The 20,338-nt window shown below is 39.8% G+C and overlaps 2 protein-coding genes across 3 annotated transcripts; one reads left to right on the forward strand and one right to left on the reverse strand.

The window, feature by feature from the left end:
• Positions 1–10,433: 10,433 nt before the first annotated feature.
• Positions 10,434–18,755, reverse strand: RBM7 (RNA binding motif protein 7). Of its 2 annotated transcripts, none has more exons than XM_008690051.2 (5): positions 18,736–18,755; positions 17,496–17,658; positions 16,776–16,863; positions 13,844–13,934; positions 10,434–11,941 (listed from the first exon to the last, which is right to left on the reverse strand). In XM_008690051.2, the coding sequence occupies exons 2-5, from the start codon at positions 17,554–17,556 to the stop codon at positions 11,588–11,590; spliced, it is 594 nt and encodes a 197-aa protein (XP_008688273.1). In that variant the 5' UTR covers positions 17,557–17,658; positions 18,736–18,755; the 3' UTR covers positions 10,434–11,587. The 2 variants fall into 2 exon arrangements, with proteins under 2 accessions (XP_008688273.1, XP_008688271.1); XM_008690049.2 differs by lacking the exon at positions 18,736–18,755 and adding an exon at positions 18,586–18,729.
• A 68-nt stretch (positions 18,756–18,823) lies between these two features.
• On the forward strand, positions 18,824–19,463 carry CUNH11orf71 (chromosome unknown C11orf71 homolog). Its single transcript, XM_008690052.2, has one exon. The coding sequence runs from the start codon at positions 19,015–19,017 to the stop codon at positions 19,411–19,413; it is 399 nt and encodes a 132-aa protein (XP_008688274.1). The 5' UTR covers positions 18,824–19,014; the 3' UTR covers positions 19,414–19,463.
• The last annotated feature ends 875 nt before the right edge of the window (positions 19,464–20,338 follow it).

Genomic DNA, 20,338 nt, shown 5'->3' on the forward strand with positions numbered 1-20,338 from the left:
AATCTCAGGGCACCTGGGTGGCTCAGCTGTTAGGCGTCTGCCTTTGGTTCAGGTCATGATCCCGGGGTCCTGGGATCGAGCCCCGTATTGCATCAGGCTCCCTGCTCAGCGGGAAGCCTGCTTCTCCCTCTCACACTCCCCTTGCTTGTGTTCCCTCTCTCGCTGTCTCTCTCTGTCAAATAAATAAATAGATAAAATATTTTAAAAAAAAGAATGTATAAATCTCAAAATAGCAGAAGAAACCACCCAAGAAAAGATAGCTTTAACCCCCCACCCACTCATGTGTACACACACATTTACTATTTATTTCAATACTTAAAAAAAATATCAGAAGCAAAATTAACTATAGCAGTCCCCTCCTTATCTTCAAGAGATAGTTCCAAGGCCCCCAGTGGATGCAAGATAGTACCTAGCCCTATATATACTATGTTTTTTCTTATACATACATATCTATGATAAAGTTTAATTTATAAATTAGGCACAGTAAGAGATTAACAATAATAATAAAGTAGAACAATCATAACAATATGTACTGTAATAAAAGTTATGTGCATGTGGTCTCTCTCCCTCTCAAAATATCTTATTGTAGCTATACTCACCCTTCTTATGATGATGTGAGATGATAAGAGGTCTAGTGCTGAGACGAAGGGAGGGGAATGACATAGGCATTGTGACATAGACTTAGGCTACTACTGACAGATTATCAGAAGGAGGATCGTCTGCTTTCTGAACACAGCTGACTGTGGGTGGGTAGCTGAAACCACGAGAGCAAAACCAAGGACGGGGAGGACTCCTGTAACTGGGAAACATATTTACAAGAAACATTTCAAACAAAGCTCTGATATCCCCAAATACAAAGAGCTCTCACAGATGAATACGACGAGTCAAAACCCTAGTAGAAAAATGGTCGAAGATTATGAACAATTCATGAAAAAATGGAATTGGCTGGTACAAAGTAGCCAAAACACCCAATTTCATTAATGATAAAAGTGATTTAAAATTAATAACCACTGGGGCGCCTGGGTAGTGCAGTCGTCAAGCGTCTGCCTTTGGCTCAGGGCGTGATCCTGGCGTTCCGGGATCAAGTCCCACGTCGGGCTCCTCTGCTGGGAGCCTGCTTCTTCCTCTCCCACTCCCCTGCTGTGTTCCCTCTCTCACTGGCTGTCTCTCTGTCAAATAAATAAATAAATAAATAAATAAATAAATAAATAAATCTTTAAAAAAATTAATAACCACTATTTTGATGGAAATACCAATAGACTGGTTTAAAAGTAGACAGGCTAAGCTGACACAGAAAAATTCACATAGAAAAATAAGCATGCAAGAATTAGCCAGCAAAATTTTGAAGAAGAAGACCAATGGGGTGGGTGTGGGAGAAACTAGTCCTGCAGTAAGTAGGTTCTGGGGCAGGAATAGCCAGACATTTATAGATTATAAAGCCCAGAAATAGACAATACAAGGGGGGATTTAGAAAATGGTAATGACACAATTTTATATTAGTAACGAAAGATGGATTGATAATAAATTTTGTTAGCAATTAGGTAGTTATCTGGAGAAAAAATTAAATTGGCTCCTGACTTCAAAATTTACACCAAAATAAAATCTAAATGGATTAAGCATTTAAGTGGGAAAAATTAAAAATAAAATTGCTAGAAAAAAAACAACAGTAGTTGTTTTTAGTTCTGCTGTTCGCAGAATCTAGGTCCTGCAAGAATAGTATGGCAGATTTAATTTTTAAAGATGGTCACAACCATAGCTCCTGTCCCATATTCTTCTCTTACAATATGATCTTAAAACTCCTCTCATTGATCACTGGGCTCTGTGTCCCCTCTCCATGAACTGGGGTGGACCACTGTGACTTTTTTGACCAAAAGAATACAGCAGAAGTGGCTTTTCAGGCTAGATTATAAAATGCCACATACTTCCACCTTGCTCTCCTGGGATGCTCACTCTTGGAATGCATTCACCGCGCTGAAAGGAAGCCCAAGCAGGACCACCTGGAGAGGAACCAAACCACCCAGCTAACAACCCTGGCTGACCTCTCAGCCAGTAGCCATCACCAACATGATAGTCATATGAGTAACCCATCTTAAAAGTGGATAGTCCATCAGGCCACAAACTGAGTCACCCCAGTGATGCTAAGCAGAGAAGAGACATCCCTGTTGAGTCCCAGCCAAATGATTGTTTTTTTAACACTGAGTTTTGGGGTGGGTTAGGGTTAGGGTTAGGGTTAAGGTTAGGGTTAGGGTTAGAGGTTAGGAGAGGAAAAGAGAGAGAATCCCAAGCAGGCTCCAGGCTCAGCTTGGAGCCCAACACAGGGCTTGATCTCATGACCCTGAGTTCATGACCTGAGCCAAAATCAAGAGTCAGATGCTTAACCAACTGGGTCACCCAGGCGCCCCAAGGGGATAAAATATTTGAATATTAATGGCAATCTGAAACTAAAATCCAAGTAATTCTGATAAAGCTTTGAAGGTGGTCTGTATGCTTGTGGTGGGGGAGAAGCAGCAAGGAAAGTAAAGGCATGCTAAAGGTATTTTCTTGGTGGGGTGCAAGGGTGTCAGACATAATACTGTTGTGGTTTGGCACTGGATCAGCTTAGCTAAGGCGGAACTTTGGTTCCCAGAATTCCTTCCCACCTCCCCATCTAGTTCCATTTAGAGTTGGTGTTCTATAGTAAAGGTTTTGACTGGCCTTTGTTTCTGCTCCCTGGGAGAGAACCTCTCTAAATCCTTGGAATTTCCCAAGTGATAAGAATATCTTTGAGATGCTTAGATACCCTAGATAGTTTCAGGACTGGGCAGACCCAATGGTGGAAAGATCAGCCATGTGATTAGAGTGGAGGCTTTGAGCCACTTGATACCAGTCCAAACTCCTTCCTGAGAGAGTTCAATCTCATGGCCAAGGTTCAATCAATCATACCTCTATAATGAAACCCCAGTAAAAAATCTGGACACAAAGCTTGATTAACACACACTGATGTGCCAGGAGGGTGATACATCCTGCCTCCAGGGGAAGAGGACACAGAAGCCTCCCATTTGAGACCCTCCCAGACCTCACCCTATGCCTCTCCTCTTTTGTCTCATTTGATTTGTAGCCTTTTGCTATAGTAAAATATAATCATAAATATAGCTCTTAGCTGAGTTCTGAGTCATTCTAGTGAATTAACAAACCCGAGGGAGTTGTGGGAACCTCTGAATTTGTAGCCAATTGGTCAGAAGTGTGGGTGGCCCAGGAATCACTGACACTGAGCTGGTGTCTGAAGTGAGGGTAATATGTAGAAGAATAAGCCCTTCACCTGTGACTGTTGGCCTAACTCCAGGTAGTTAGTGTTAGAACTGCAATGCAGTTTTGACCACAGGAGAAATTCACTTTAGATTTGGACATCATAAGGGAAACAGCGGTCATATTTTTCACACTGCAGAAGATCAGTGGTGGGTGCCAGGCATTGTGGTACCTCATGCACGTTGCTGATCTCCTGGCTCACCTTGCTGGCGTGGGGCAGCACCAAGCCCGTGGCTCCTCTGGGTCCTACCACATGTCCTCCAACTTCTCTGAGTGCCGAGCCAAAGATACATGCACTTCTGTAGCCAAAAGTGCCAGTTACACCTGCAGGCATCATCCGAGTCATGTAAGGCAGAGTAATGAGAGACAGGTGCAAGCTCCGTGTTTGTTTTCTAGCAGTTTCCGGTTTGTCCCTGCTCCTGTTCTTGCTCAGCTTTTCTTCCCAGCTGTGGATCTGGCGAACTTATGATGAGTTCAGGCCCAACACCAGATGCAGGGCAGCAGATTTTTCCACCTGCAATCACAACTGCATAGGTTAAATCCCCACAATAAGTCCCTTATACTTTATCACTGATTTTACCTTGACTCCTACAACTGTTTCAGTCTGTCCGATAAAAAACTATAAACTTTAATATGACGGATGAGAATTTAAAGGAATACATTACAGGAATAGAAATAGTATGACACTAGGGTTTTCAATCCTGACTGCACACCAGACTCTTTTAAAAAATATTGATACCACTCTCCTCCCCTGAGATTCTGGGGTAAAGTTTAGGCATTAAGTTGATTTTTGAAAGGTGATTTCAGTCTATATCCAGGGTTATTAAATGCTGCCCTAGAAGGAAGGAAAAAAACACACATACACAAAGAAAAGGTGATCAGGGCGCCTGGGTGGCACAGCGGTTAAGCGTCTGCCTTCAGCTCAGGGCGTGATCCCAGCGTTCTGGGTTCGAGCCCCACATCAGGCTCCTCTGCTATGAGCCTGCTTCTTCCTCTCCCACTCCCCCTGCTTGTGTTCCCTCTCTCGCTGGCTGTCTCTATCTCTGTTAAATAAATAAATAAAATCTTTAAAAAAAAAAAAAAAGAAAAGAAAAGGTGATCAATCCTATAAACCTACATATGCAAGGGAGTAAAGCAGGAATAACTTAAAATACACCTTACTATAAGACTATTCCTAAAATCGAGTGACATAAAGGTTTTAAAAATTAACAAATAGGGGCGCCTGGGTGGCACAGCGGTTAAGCGTCTGCCTTCAGCTCAGGGCGTGATCCCGGCGTTCTGGGATCGAGCCCCACATCAGGCTCTTCTGCTATGAGCCTGCTTCTTCCTCTCCCACTCCCCCTGCTTGTGTTCCCTCTCTCACTGGCTGTCTCTCTCTCTGTCGAATAAATAAAATCTTTAAAAAAAAAATAATAAAATAAAAATAAAAATTAACAAATAGACAAAGACAAAGCAGGCCAGTATTAACAACAACAAAAGCAAGTGTGAAACAGCAATACAAAACAGAGTAGAGACCAAAGCTAATAGCATGAAGACGGGTCAAGGATATTTCCACCGATAACCCGGGACAGGACACGGGGAAGGAACGTTTTACCTCTTTTTGCATCTAGCACAGCTTCAGGATGTATACTAACTGCAGGACATATTTATTACTCCGAGAAAATGATAAATTAAAATCATCTCTTTCAGAACTAAGAGATCAAGAAGAGAAAAACATACAGAACTTTAAACATGTAATTAACAGAACTTACCTACTGTATGAGCACATTTAACTCCTCGAATTCCACGTAACTGATCTGTTGGATAACTGACATTCTCTATTCTTTCTGTAATAATGTCTTTGTCCTTGACATGCTGCAGGCTAGGTTCTGGTCAACACCCCCGCCCCATGTTCACCTGCTCTTGCTCTCACCACGTAAGTGGTTCCAAACCTTCTTATGCTAGTTCGCATTAATAGAAGTTCTTAACCTAAATGTTATATAAACCAGTGAATAAGAACGTGAATGTGAAATAGGACTATGAATTTGAAAAATAATGATTTCTAGAAAAGTAGTTGAATACTTTGTAAAGATTCGTTAAGGATAAATCATTGTAAGAATTTGCTGTCAGATTAAATGCAAGCAAGACAAGTGTAAAAAAAATAAAAATAAACATATATATGAATCCTAGAAAACTTGAATCCTTCCACAAGTTTCTCTGTATTTGCCTTCCACTATAAAGAAATCCAAAATGGAAATTACGGGCAATGCAGTCTGGCAGTGATCTATACAAGAAAGGCCAACTCAATTCCAATTGGTGTAGGTAGGTGTAAGGAAAAGGCCTTGGCCCTACATCAAAAGATTGGTAAATGAATGTATATTTATGTGTATTAAATTAAAATGCATACATTTTCATTTTTTTAAATGACTCCTCATTCTGACATTTTTGATTTACAAATCTTGTCAGGTAAGAGATAATTTTGTAAAGACAGAATTTTGAAACAGAAAAAATAAATGTTTTTCAAACATGCATGGAACCATTATAAAAAACTGGGAAAAGAAAACTTTCGGCGAACACCTCACAGGCATCACAGGGTGCGGGATGGAACTCACAGGCAGAGGGGCCAGCCGAGGAGGGTGGGTGTGGCTCCAGGTTCTCCTCAGCAGCCTTGGGCAGGTGTGCCTGGGCCACGGGTCCACAGTTAGCTCACTGCCAGCAAACCTAGACAAAGCCTGTGATCATCCAGCTAGCGATCTGGTTTGTATCTCTACAAGTTTATATCACACTGGCCACATTCTCTGTCCACAGGCTATAAAATGAAAAGTCACAGTAGAAAAAAAGTCATTTAGAAATAAAAAAGGATCTAAATAGCTCAACTTAGACAGAAAAAAATCAAACATAAAAATACAGGGGTGCCTGGGTGGCACAGCGGTTAAGCATCTGCCTTCGGCTCAGGGCGTGATCCCGGCGTTATGGGATCGAGCCCCACGTCAGGCTCCTCCGCTATGAGCCTGCTTCTTCCTCTCCCACTCCCCCTGCTTGTGTTCCCTCTCTCGCTGGCTGTCTCTATCTCTGTCGAATAAATAAATAAAAATCTTAAAAAAAAAATACACGCCATTTAAAAGGAAGGATGGTGAGTATACTACATGCCATAACTCAGGAATTACCTTCCACCTCCGGTCAAGACGGAGTAACAAGGATTGGGTTTATCCTCCTGCCTGAAACAACCAATACACACAAAAAAGCCCAAAACAAGACAACGGGCACCAGGTAGAAAGGACAGTGATCCTGAGAAGCAGGAGACAAATGAGGTGAGCTTTACGATTGCCTCAGCTTGCTGCCATGAGGGAATTTCCAGGCTGCAGTGTGGTTGAGGGCAGGGTAGGCAGAGACTGGCAAACTCCGTGGGTTGAGGAGCTAAGACTGAGAATCTAGGGAAACCAAGCCAGCTAGAACATCCAGTACATAGGACTGACGAGCAGTAAGTTGCCCAGGAGAAAAGTCTCAGAGATCTGCAGGTTTCCTCCAGTGGCCATGAGAGTAATGAGCAGCATATAGGCTTGAAGAAATTATCTAAGGCTGAGAAAAGAATTGTCCCAAAAAATCAGAGGGAGTACTTCTCAGCATTCACATAGGACCAGAACAGTATCTGTTCCCACTAGGCATACTGAAAGTCTTGGTAATTCATGAGGCACCTGTTACAGAATTCAAGAGTTTTGCCTTAGTGATGGGGTGAGTTAATCCTAAATAGTTCTCAAATTCTGCCTAACACATCTTAAATCAGGTCCTGGATACAATGGTTTAAAGTAACGTATGTGTGTCCCAGAACAAAGTTCAAGAATATTTATAGAAATACACACTATCAAGTATCCAAAAGGGTAAAATTCATATTGCCTAGCATTCGATCAAAATGACAAGGCATGCAAAGAAGCAGGAAGTACATCCAACAATGACAGTGAACCAACAGAGACCAACTGAGAGCCGACAAAAATATTAGAATTTGCAGGCAAGGACATTAGAAACTACTGTAACTTTATTCCATTTGTTGAAAGTTTAAGTAAAGATAGTGAAGCTATAAAAAAAAGATCCAAGTCATGTGTTAACTCCGGAGGAGGGAGAACCCTCCCACGAGTATATTGAATCATGCTGTATACTTTAAATAGTTTACAGTTTTGTCAACTGTACCTCAATAGAGCTGAAGAAAAAAACAGTAACAATCAGAAGTGATGTAAATCATACCTCTAGAGAGAAAAACTACAATGTCTAAGATGAAGATTATATTGTAAGTAATTGCTGACTAGACACTGCAGGAAAAAAAAAAAAGACAAGTGGGCTTGAAGACCTAGTAATACAGCTATCCAAAATGAAACAGAAAGATAATTTAAAAAATAAACACTTCATATAAGTGTAGTTAGAGTTTCCAAAGAGAAAAGTGAGGATAAAAAAAATTCTTTTTAATAATGGCCAAAATTTTTCCAATTTTGATGAAAATTATAAACCTGCAGATCCATGAAGCTCAGTGAACTCCAAGCAAGGAACACGAAGGAAACTGTCTCAGGACACATTATCATCCAGTTGCTCAAAACCAGCCAGAGAAAATGACACATTATGTACCTGACAGCATATTTCTTACAGGAGAAAAATACGAGGATGACAGTGGAGCCACATTTTTGAAGTATTGAAAGAAAAAAAAAAAGCCTGTCAAGTTAGAATTCTGTACCCAACAAAAAGATACTTCAAAAACAAAGGTGAAAGATACTTTTTCAGACATGAAAACTAAAAGAATTCATTACCAGCAAGCCTGCACTGTAAGAGATATCCAAAAAACTCCAAGTAGAATACCAGATGGATAAATGGATCTACACAGTGGGACAAAGAGCTCCAGAAATGGTTAACTATGGGAATAATATATATGATTTTTAATCAAATCTCTTTAAAAGAGAATGTTTATAAACAAAACAAAACAAAACTAAACAAAACAGGGCACCAGGGTGGCTCAGTCGTTAAGTGCCTGCCTTCAGCTCAGGTCATGAGCCCGGGGTCCTGGGATTGAGCCTCCCCCCCGCCCCCACGCCACCCCAGTCGGGCTCCCTGCTCAGTGGGGAGCCTGCTTCTCCATCTCCCTGGCACCCCCCTCCCCCTGCTCTCTGTGTCAAACAAATAAATAAATAATCTTAAAAAAACAACAACAATGCAATGAGGGGTTTTTACATATATAAATGTAAACTGTGTAACAGCACAGCCTCTAACAAGTCAACAAGTCTGACCAGGATGTAGGAGGGAAAGTAAAACATATCAGGAACTAAAACTGGACTCCTAGTAGAAGAAGAATTTAACAAAAATTATAATACCATGTACAACTTATCAATTAATTTGGAAAGATAAAACGGTTGATTTTTTTTAGAAAGGTATGAATTATTCAAATTGATTTCTGAGAAAGTAGGAAATGAATAGTTTCCCCCATGGTTAGTAAGGGAAAAGGGGGGGAATCATTTACTTCTAAGACTGTTTTATGAGTTCAACAAGTCTTAAATTAACAGATAATTCCTGTATTATTCAATTTTCTTGCCAGGGCATAGAAAAGATAAACTTACCAACTCATTCTATAAAACTAGCAGAACTATAATTCCCAAACCAAACTAAGATAATAAACAATTTTTTAAAGAAAACTTCATGTATACATATCTAAATCTTAACATTTTTGAAAAATACAATTCTAGAGTGTATTAAAGACAATATATTGTAATAGAGTTTTCATAACAGGACACAATGATGGTTCAGGAGTAGGAAACCGATTTAAAAAAAATACTACTATGCTGAAGCCTCCCTTTTTTATTCAAGTATTTGACAAATGTTCATTTATTCATCAAAAATTTACCAAGTATTTTTGTAGTGCCAGGCACTGGATACTGAGAATTCATCAGTAAGATGTGGTCTCCGCCTTCATGCAGCCATCTAGAGAGATAGATTAAAAAGAAAATTATAACACAGTATAAGGCTATGATAAGAGAAATACAGGGCACTATTGTAATACATAAATTAGTACATTCGGGTGCTGTTGGAATAATCCTGTTGAGGATGACCGCCCCTTCTCAGATGATGGCAATTGGTGTGAGGAATATGGACCTACACAATATGGTTAGAAAGTAGTATCAAAAATGTTGGTTGATTGGTTGGAGAAGGGTTGAGTCAGATTCTTTGGAGGTCTTAATATCTTAATATGTGTTATGTACAAAAGGGTCAAGTGTAAGTGTCAAGTAAGTATGGAAAATACTAAGCATAAAATTTCTTTACTGCAGTACCTATCAGAAGCTTTATGGTGTTGTCACTAACAGAAAGCCACCCAATGTTAGATACTACCTGTTTACCAAAACACTTGATTACAGAACCCTTATTCTGCTGAACACCTTGTAAGAATGGTGGTTCATGAACACATGCGGAGAAACTGTGCTCCCACAGAAACACCCCTTCCTTTCTACTGCAGCTCCCAAGCCTACATGAATTATCTAACTATATTCAGTTTGTTGAGGCTGTCTTGTTTGATCCCTTTACACAGGACATTTATTAATTACCCTCAACTGGGTGAGACTGAAGTGAAAAAGATTCACTAGAACCTCAAAAGGGGTGTGTCCCAAGTCATTAAAGAATAAAAAGATTATTCCGAACCAGGACTATCTATGAATCCATATGAAAAGACCTGACCCACAGATAAACTGCAATAAAGCAGAATTCATCTTTGTGAATCTCTATAAAAGCTACCAAATAGTCATACAGGTAAGATACGCGAGAACAAGCTCATTAGAAACAAATCCTTCTACTATTAAACTGCTAAAGCAAACAGAAACTTTTGATCCTAATGCTATGTTGAGTAAATAGCCCCGGTTACCTAAAAACTGCATACACTTTACAAATAGGGAAGACGTGAGAGTATGTGAACTCTCAAGGAGGGTAACTAGTTCCTAATGCTCAGAACTATAATCCATGTCACCAAAAGTCTGATTCTAAAATATTAAGTTCTATATGTACAAAGGAGTACTTCAGGATGCTCTAAGAACAGACGTTCTTAACACCAGGCAACCACTGAACCGAAGCATGTTGCTAATGCTGTACGCAATGTCTCTAAAGTCGGCGATGTCAACAAAATTAGGCGCACTCCTTGTTATGTTTTCAATATATTAAAAAGCAACAGAGTACAAATGCTGTGGTTAATACTAAAAAGGATCAAAATTTTTCAAGGAATGATATTTTTATAAACAAGTTCTACAACAAAGGGGAAATAGCATCTTGATACACAAAACTTCTGCTAAACAAGATTTAAAAATTTTTAAATCAGAAAATGTTTAAGACTAAATTCTTTCAAATGTTCAAACAAAAAAGCAACCTGTACAATCTCCATAATAAAAGGTATCCTTATACCCATGTCCTGGGCACTTTGAAAATGTTAGAATTTTTAAAATTTGAGTGATAGAGGCAGCACTTAAAAGGCTTCAGAAACCTTTTTTTTCCTCCAAAAAAGCATAGTTTCAGTAAAACATTTTACCATTTTTCTCTATGCATTTACATTTGTGTTCTTCCTGAAAAGGGGGATTTATATTAACACTGTATTTTTAATGTAAAAAAATACATTTAGAAATATTTAACTTCCTGAGTGACTTCAGTTATACATCAAACATGATTTAATGAGCAAATTCTAAAATTTTAGAATGAGATAGCATGTAAAATTTACAATTTTATGTTCAGAGTAAAACTCAAAAGACCATGTCACAGAACTTACACTATAAATTCTCTAAGAAGTCAAATATGACTTATCCCCAAACTTTACCAATAAGCTTTCTATGTAAAACATTAGTAAAATGAATCACTGAAATTACATTTTCTCATTTAACAAAATACTGACAGTCAATTCAGACTATCAGAACTTGAATGTTTTCTATTATACACACCAAAATCTGATTCACTAACAAGAAACTTCTTGCAATACAAAAAGATAACAGATAATTAAAATATTTGCTTTATAATACAACCAACCCATATAATACATCCCTTCCTCATTTATCTAAAATGATTAGGAATTGTGGCACCTTCTTTTGCATAAAACCCTTTCCTCTTCATAAAACCCTGAGGTGAAAGGTTATTAATGTAATAAAACTGGAACCCCAACTCTTATTTCTGTATTAGACTGTAGCTAGAGGTTTTAAAAACTTTATAAAGAAACGTGGCAAATTGTAAAGCTGCTCTGTACAGTTTAACAAAACATTTCCAGGTCAATTTAGCCAAAAGGACCTAGAATGACCCTATAATAACATAGTCCTTTTAATACTTGTTAGTGTCGAGATGAACGCCATTTTCCATCTCGGCTACTGTCTCTTCTGTTCTCATAGTCATGGCTCCAGCCATCGGGATTCCTATCTTCATAGAAGTAGTCATCTCTGCTTCCTCTGTAATGATGGTCAGACCCATGATCAGTGTAACGCTGTTCACGGCTATAATGTCTATCCGGAATGTAGGGATGAGAATTCTGTCTGACTTTACGTTGTGATGATGGTGTATCTTGGCGCCACTGGGAGCCTGAAGACTGGTTAAAACTATGACTATGGGATGGGGAAAATCCTGATGGATCCAGATGTGGAGAACCAAATTTCCCACCATAGGACATCTGTCTCAGAACATTGTTCATCTAAGAATAGAGAAAAAGAAGGAAATGTTAACTGCAAGTATTTCTAGGTATCAAAGCCAGTATGTATTTAGTCACGGTGAACCAAACAGATAATGATGGAAAAGCAAAATTACTCTTGCCCAGATGGATCTTAGGTTAAACCGAATTCGGAGTAAAAAAAAATACAATGGCTTTATTCATTCCTACGTATAACCCGCAAGGTATTTGTACATTACTAATACTCCTTGCCCTCAAGAATACAACTTAGACGGGAAGAGGTGATATAAATGATTATAATGTAAATCATTATGTGATGAACACACAAAGAGCCAAGAGCTCAGGATCACTAAGAAAGGCTTCATGAAGGTGGCATATTATCTAAGTATTAAAAGTATGGATGGAATATTTTAAGGGGGAAGTATGCCAAGGAAAGGAAATTGCACAAAGACAACAAGGAAACAGAACAAGTTTGTAGAATAGCAAGAATTCTGACTGATTACAGATCTCATAAGCAGTGAATAATGGACAGTTAGGCTAGAAAGCTTTACTGGCATCAGACGATGGGAGTGCCTCATAACTAGGCTAGAGAAATCAGACTTTATCTTGCAAACGATAGAAAAATCAAATTACCAGGAAGATAAGCAAAACAGGATTATAACATTCATTTTGAAACAGTGTGTGAGATGGGCTAGCAAGGAGAAAATGGAGACAAGTACAAACCAGTGGTCCCCAAATTCTGCCTGTGGATAAGTGCTAGCCAGTGATGACTTTTTTTAAATAGCCTACACCATGAGAAAAATATGTGGTATGTACATAAAAGTTGACACCCCTCTATATTGGTCCCTCAAGTTTACTTTATTTCACTTATATTTTTATTTTGCAGACCTGTAGAAGGTTGACAGGTCACAAGCCAACATTGTGATGTGGCCAAAGAAAAAAAGAAGAAATGAATTCAAGAAAAAGAAAAAATAAAGGACTCGGTGACAAAATGAAAAATATGAAAAACTGGAGACAAAGATGGAACAGTAAAACACACAGCAAATTTTGAGCCTAGTCGAAGTCTCATTATTACAGAAAAAATGGAAATCAAGAGAAAACTGGTCAAAGACTCAAATCAATATATTCAAGTACAGTTATTAAGCATCAAGGAAAATGTCAGGTAAGAAGCCCTTCAGCGTACATTGCAAGAGTATCAGAGAATAAATTTCCAGTCCTTGAGACACATACATACACCCCTCCACAACAACAGCTGAAGAAAAATACAAATGTGAAATGCAGTTCTATTTATCTTCAATCTGTTAAATGTTTTTCAGCCCAGTGAAAATCAAAATGGGTGATCAACCTACAGAGATCATGCTAGTCTCACTAAAACTTACAACATTATTTAAGAATCATTTGAGCATTTTTTTAAACATTTACTTTAGAGACAGTGAGCGTGTGCAAATGTGCACACATGTGCGAGTAGGGACAGGGCAGAGAGACAGAATCTGCAGAGAGACTGCAGAGCTGGATATGGCGCTTGATCTCACAACCCTGAGATCATGACCTGAGCCGAAATTAAGAGTCAGATGCTTAACCAACAGAGCCACCCAGGCACCCCTATTTGGAGATTCTAAGTTTTTTGGGGTTTTTTAGAAGCTCAAGTTGAAGATGTCTGAGTTTTGGTAAACATTTTTGTACAACCTCTAGAGAGCCTGGGTGGCTCAGTCAGTTAAGCATCTGCCTTCAGCTCAGGTCATGATCTCCAGGTCCTGGGATGAAGCCCCAAGTCTGGCTCCCAGCTCAGCAAGTGTTCTGCTTCTCCTTCTCCCTCTGCCCCTCCCCCTGCTTGTGCTCTGTGTCTCTCTCTCAAATGAAAAAATAAAATCTTAAAAAAAAAAAGAATAGAAAAGAAAAATGAAAAGAAAAGAAATATCAACCTACCACTGCTTGTCTCTGAAAATTTTCTGGAGAAGAAAAAGATCTCTGAATTATCTGTACTGATGGAGTCATGGTATCCACAGTCCTTTCATACCTATGAAAAATAAGAACACCAACATATGATCAACGATTTAACAAATATTTGTATATACTAATCATAAGACACAGTGTGGAAGATAGGAATGAACAAGAAAGAAAAGGTATCCACCTGCTCTCATGGCTAAGGGTAAGGATTCAGACAGTAAAACAACGTCACCTTGTTACAAGTGATATAATAATTGATTAAAAAGTAAGTAACGGGAGAGAGATGGGGTTCTATTTTAGCTCTGCTGGTCAGGGATGGTCTTTCTAAAAAGGGGACACATTTGAAGTGAAAACTAAGTAACAAGATTACCTGGAGGCAAAACATTCCAGCTGAGGGAACAATTAGCACAGGGGTGAGTAAACTATACAGCCTGTGGGCCAAATCCCGTTTTTTAACACTCTGTGTCTGTTTTATCTATGTAGTGTTACAATGACAAAAAAAAAAGTATGGCCTGCAAGGTCTGAAACATTAACTATATGGCCCTTCATAGGAAAAAAAACAAAAACAAAAACCTGTCAATCCCAGGACTAGTGCAGAGGTCTAGGCTGAAAACTAAGATGAAAAAGATTTGGTCGATTAGATATGACAGATGAGGGAAAAAGAAAAATAAACGATAAAATTTAGATTTTTGGCTTGAGCAATTACGTAGACATCTACTGTGACAGGGAAGAGGAACAGGTCTGGGGGAGCAAGGAATTAAGGGTTCTGTAACACAAATAGGATATTAATTTTAAGGAATCACACCTAATTCCTCAATTCCTAAAAAAGTAGCTTGCTCTACAGAAAGAGTCACTTTAGGGGCGCCTGGGTGGCTCAGTTGTTAAGTGTCTCCCTTCAGCTCAGGTCATGATCCCAGGGTCCTGGGATGGAGCCCCGCATCAGGCTCCCCGCTCAGCCGGAAGCTTGCTTCTCCCTCTCCCACTCCCCCTGCTTGTGTTCCCTCTCTCGCTCTCTCTCTGTCAAATAAATAAATAAAATGTTAAAAAAAAAAAAAAAAAAAAGAAAGAGAGAAAAGTCACTTTAACAAGTACTTTAATTTTATTTTAAAATATTTAGAACCAAATCACTAATTGATTTGTCTCATAGTTTAGATCTTTTCATTTTGGGTTTTCTTAAATCAGGTCAGATATGTGTACATTAAAGGGGTAAAGAGTATAAATTTCCTTATAAGAAGACAAAAATGATGTGCATTCTAGCCTTAAATTAAAAACAACTTATTTACTTGTATATTTTTTTCCAAAGAAATTCTCAGGGAGGTAAACTTTTCCCTCTACCTGAGATACCTTTGAAGCGTCTCCAAAAGTGGTTTGAGATGCTTCAAGTTCCAAATGTGCTGAGAAGTATTTAAACACAATTTCAGTTGGCAAGAAAAGCTGCTAAGATGGTACTCTTTTTCATTCTTTCTTGCAATTTTACTTTCCAGTTATCTTTTCATACTGCAGCTACTTCGCTCTGGCTCTTGGCACCACCCTAATCCAAACCAACAACCTCATCCTAATAAATCCCTTGCTATCCTGCTACTAATACCAATACTTTGCTATCAATAGCTTCCTAACTGGTCTCTTTTCAGCCTTGTCCCCTCCAGTCCATTCTCCCACAGCAACCAAACAACTTGGTAAAATACAAACCTGTTCCTGTTCCTATCCTACTGAAAACATTTCAATGTCTTTCTACTATTTTTAGGAGAAAATTCCCAAAGCTTAACTATGGCCTATAAGAAAGACCCTCTTTTCTACTTCACCAACATCATCTACTACTCCATTTCTCCTTCCTTATGATCTAGATACATTGGCCTCTTTTAGTTCCTTATTCATTTATACCATTTCTCCAAGCACGTTCTATGCTTTCTTTAGAGAACTTACTAAACAGGTAGTCACTACATATCTATCTATCTATCTATCTATCTATCTCTCTATCATCTTCCTGTAGACTTTTAAGCTTCACTAGGCAGCCTATGACAGGGGCTGGGGTTCAGTCACAACGCTTGGGTTTCAATCCCAGCCCACTGCTCACGAGCAGTTCAAACTTGAGCAAGTTAATGTCAGTCCTCACTTCCTTCACATACAAGGTAGAACTAACAATAATCCCTACCTCCTAAGACTGCTGTGAGAAATAAGACCATAAACACAAAGGACTTGAAGAACCTGACACATGACAGATATTTGTTGACTCTTTCTTGAATGAAGCCCAATATGACTAATCAATAGGTCTATACTGATAAACCAGGAAAAAAATGTCCCTGGTAAAATACCACGCTTCCCAAAGCAAATAAAATTATTTTGTATAAACATGGTAGCTTTTCTAACCCTTAGTAGCTGGAAGAGACTCTGGGGGCATTCAATTTAGCTTTTTCTTACAAATGGAAGGACAGGACCAGAGAAATGAGACTACTTCAAATCTTCAATCAGAGAGGCAGCCCTAGAATCCAATTCTATAAACTCTTAGTTCACTAGTCTGTTTACTGATAGGTATTTTTAAATTGCAAGTAACAACCAATGAGTGGTCAAAACAAATTTGAATTTTTAAAAGAAAATAAAATAGAAAATAGAGTATAATGAAAGTAGAGAAAATAAGTAATGTTCTGGGAAATTTTCAGTTATACATTAAATATGTGACTGTGGGTAAATGTCCTCACAAATGAGTGTAATTATAGGTACATATGTATCTATTTTAGGGTTACTATATACGTCTGTCTGCAGTCCCCTTAAAATAAATACCTAATTATAACACAAATAATATAGCAGAAAAATAAAGAGGTAGGCGCTTAAAGAAGGAAACAAATCACTCAGTATGTTTTGAGATCACTACCTGAAAAAAATTTCCAATAAATGATTTTTAACAAAATATCACCTGCTAGGAGATGTAGAGGTAGGGCTTGAGTTTCCAACATGATGCTGAGGATATGACAAACTGACGTCCTGAGAGGCATGGCTACTTCCTAAAATGAAGTAATTTGAGAAATTATTCTTGATAGAAAACTCAAGTTGAAATTTTATCCCTTCTACCCCAAATCATGCTAAAAAGGTAGATAGAAGCTACAAGAGAAAACCTCAAATTTCAGTTGACCGCTTTACAGTTTCATCAGCGTGAAAACTGTAAGTGTTTAATATCAGATATAACCAAAACAAAGGGTTCAAATAAGTACTATCCAATGTACAAATATCCAATCTGGCCATAATATTCTGATCCCACACTAAATTTTAACTGGAAACATGGAAAGTTTCATCCTCACATGATCCAGAATCAAAACCTGTAAATGTAAATCACAAAGCAGCCAGGAAAAGTATTTTTAAAAAACAATTCTTGCTCCTTTCAGAGCACAAACCCAAACCCAAGTCTTTCTAACAAAAAAGTTTATGCTCTTTTCAGTAACCCAAACTCAATTTTAAAATGACTTTCAAAATCCGTATTGTTAATGTTATCTAGTTTCAGGGATATATAAAAATTACTATCCACAAAGCTTAAGGTATTTTCATCCAAGAGGTTCTTTAAAACTGAATAATAAAACTAAAAACAAAGAACAAAGCAGCAAAAAAACCCTCTCCCCAAACAATAATACTGAACAGTTACCTGATCTAAATTGAATTTTGATGGGCCTCCCAAAAAGTTTGATTCCATTAAGTAGATTCATCGCATAAGGAACAGACACTTCATGCTTGAAATTCACAAACGCAAACTGTTTTGGTTTACCATCCTTATCTTTCGGAATTTTCACTTTTACTACCGGCCCAGCCTACAAACAAAAAAGGAAGAAAAAAAAAAGTCTTCAGAATTTAAATGAGGCAATTTCAAGAAAATACGCAAATTTTAGGAAGTTTAAAAGCAACAGAAATGTAACCAGGAAAAGCCTAAAAAATGGACACATAGGGATTTCCAACTCAGTTAAAGATTCCACAGATATGACTGAACACTTGATTAATTTATTTGGGGAAGGAAGCCCATAAGGAACTGGACACAGTCACTCAGTTCACATTTCATAGTGCTTTATGACTTTTTAACAAGGTGACCAACATCCATCACTTTCCCACTCCGGGTAACGTTGACCAAGAGCTAGAGAAAGTGGTTTCTTTGGGCTAAAAATTCACTTTTGTACTGATTAACCAAATATTACCAGTTGTTAGAGACTAGAACTGAAAAGAACAAGAAATTCTGGATTTTTAACACATTTTAACGCAGAACTGAATACAGAAACAACACGTTTGCTTTTCTATGGAGTAGTCTTTTAAATATTTTAACGCTGCAATTAAAAAAAAAATTCGGTGGAAAACATATACTGACCGAGCAATTGAAATCTGATTAGCCAGATAAACCGAAGACAAAGTGCCTTAAGGGGAAGGAAGATGAGCAAAGGGACAGGAAAAAGCCCTGCTCCATGAACAACCCACACATACCGTGCCCCTTAGGATCCTTGAATCATTACCTCGGGAATGCTTCCCTGAGGAAGCCTCCACCACCCTTGAGTGAACTGACTAGGGTTCTTCCCATAAAGCGACACCCAGCGAGAGCCTCACTTTCCCGGTGGACCTCCAGCCCCAAGCGGCCCACCCGTCGGGCGCCCGGACCCACAGCCCCGCTTTCCCCAAGAAGGCGGGCATGGCCGTCGGGCCGGACCGTATAGGAGCCGCATAGCGAAAGGAAAAGCCTGCTCTCGGCCGCTGACCTGGTGGAAAAGCTCGAAGAGGAGCTCCTCGGTCACTTTAGTTTCAAGATTGCCCACAAAGAGAGTGCGATCCGCTTCCGCTGCCGCCGCCCCCATCTCAGCGTCGCCCCCTCCCTAAAAAGGCCGAAGGGTCGTCGCCGTCGCACTCACTGCGCACTCTCGGAAACCCCACGTCCTCGCCCTCCCGGGCGCCACGGACGTAAACGTCAATCACGCTCGCTCCCGGCCGGCGCCGCCGTGCGCGGACGCGCTGCGCATGCTCGCGAGGAGAGCGCCGGTGAAAGGCGGCTCCTCGGCAGGCCGCGGCTTTAGGGATGGCCTCAAGTGTAGGCGGTGGCGGCGCTGGAGACGGGCTGGACTGATCTGTGGAGCCGCGAAGGGCCCGCCTTGACCAAGGGACGTAACAAACACTGCGGGCAGTGTTTGAAGATGGCCCTGAACAATGTGTCCCTGTCCGCCGGCGATCAAAGGACCAGGGTGGCCTACCGGGCGTCCCACGGCGACCTCAGCCCGTCGGCGGCCTTAGCGCTGGCGATGGTCTCCGGAGACAGCTTCCTCGTTGCCAGGCCCGAGGCTATTCTTCCAGGACCCACTGCTCGGCAGGCCGTGAGGCCAAACGTTCGTACCGAGAGCCGTCGGGCGAGTGGGGGCGGCCGGAGCCCGACCCGCTTTATAAAGGGAAGGGAACCTGATGGACGGAACCGGAGCCGCCAGACCAGATTCTCACCGTATCCGACCCCCGGGGTTAAACTGGATCTCCTGAGGAGCTTGCTGCAACAGCGGCTGGTTGCCATTGGAAGTGTTATCGCAGCCCGCCTGTCGGCTTAATACCTCCATCTGCCCCTCTATTCGCTCATAAACAAGGCCTCTCTAAAATCCTTCCTTGGTGGCCTCGGCAGTCTTATTTCCAGAGGGATGAATTTTCATTTTAGTATAAAAACATGTAGGAGTCTTGTTAATATGGCTTAGTACGGAGGAAAATTGTACTTACTGCTGAATTCCGATGGTTTTAGGCAGCCAGAATAATTAGATCAGGAGGGAGGTAGAAGAGATCTTAGTCACAAAGCTGAGCCACCCCCCCCCCAGAGGCCAGCAATCATTTTTTCACCCTTTGTGCACGCCATCCCAACAATGAACCCAAATTCTGCTTTCCACAAATCTTACTTCCCACCCTGGCAGATTCTCCTACTTTTGAGACTTGTGATTGAAGCTTGCTTAACTCTCTACCTCTCTACCCCAGACTATTACCGTTAAGTTTACTTTTGTTGGTGAAAATGAAATGCTTCTTTTTACTCCCCTGGCATATTCTTCCATAGGGCCCAAGGCAACCCTTTTCCATCTCCCTCCCCTTTTTTTCAGGAGTATCTACAAACTCCAGTCTCAGTCACACTAAAAACAAAAGCAAACCTAAACTTTGCTGCTTTTTCATATTATTACACCAGTTTCATTTCTTTTTTTGCCAAAGTCTCCAAATGAGTTTTTACATTTCCGTTTGTCATTTTATTATTAGCGTTCAGCCCCAGGTTCCTTAATCTTAGTCTGTTGTCCCGAAATACAATGGTGGGTAACTTAGGCTCACAGTCTCCTGTTAGGAAGCTGTTCATCAATTCACTATAGCATCTTCCTCAAACGTTCTTGTTTATTTTTACTCATTCAACCATTCAACAGTATTTGAAGATCTTCCCAGTGGTGAGCACTGTGGATAAACTACAGTCAAGGAATGTATTCTAGATAGGGAGGCTAATAAATCAAT

This window comes from Ursus maritimus, unplaced genomic scaffold (genome assembly GCF_017311325.1).
Source record: "Ursus maritimus isolate PB19 unplaced genomic scaffold, ASM1731132v1 scaffold_16, whole genome shotgun sequence".
NCBI lineage: Eukaryota > Metazoa > Chordata > Mammalia > Carnivora > Ursidae > Ursus > Ursus maritimus.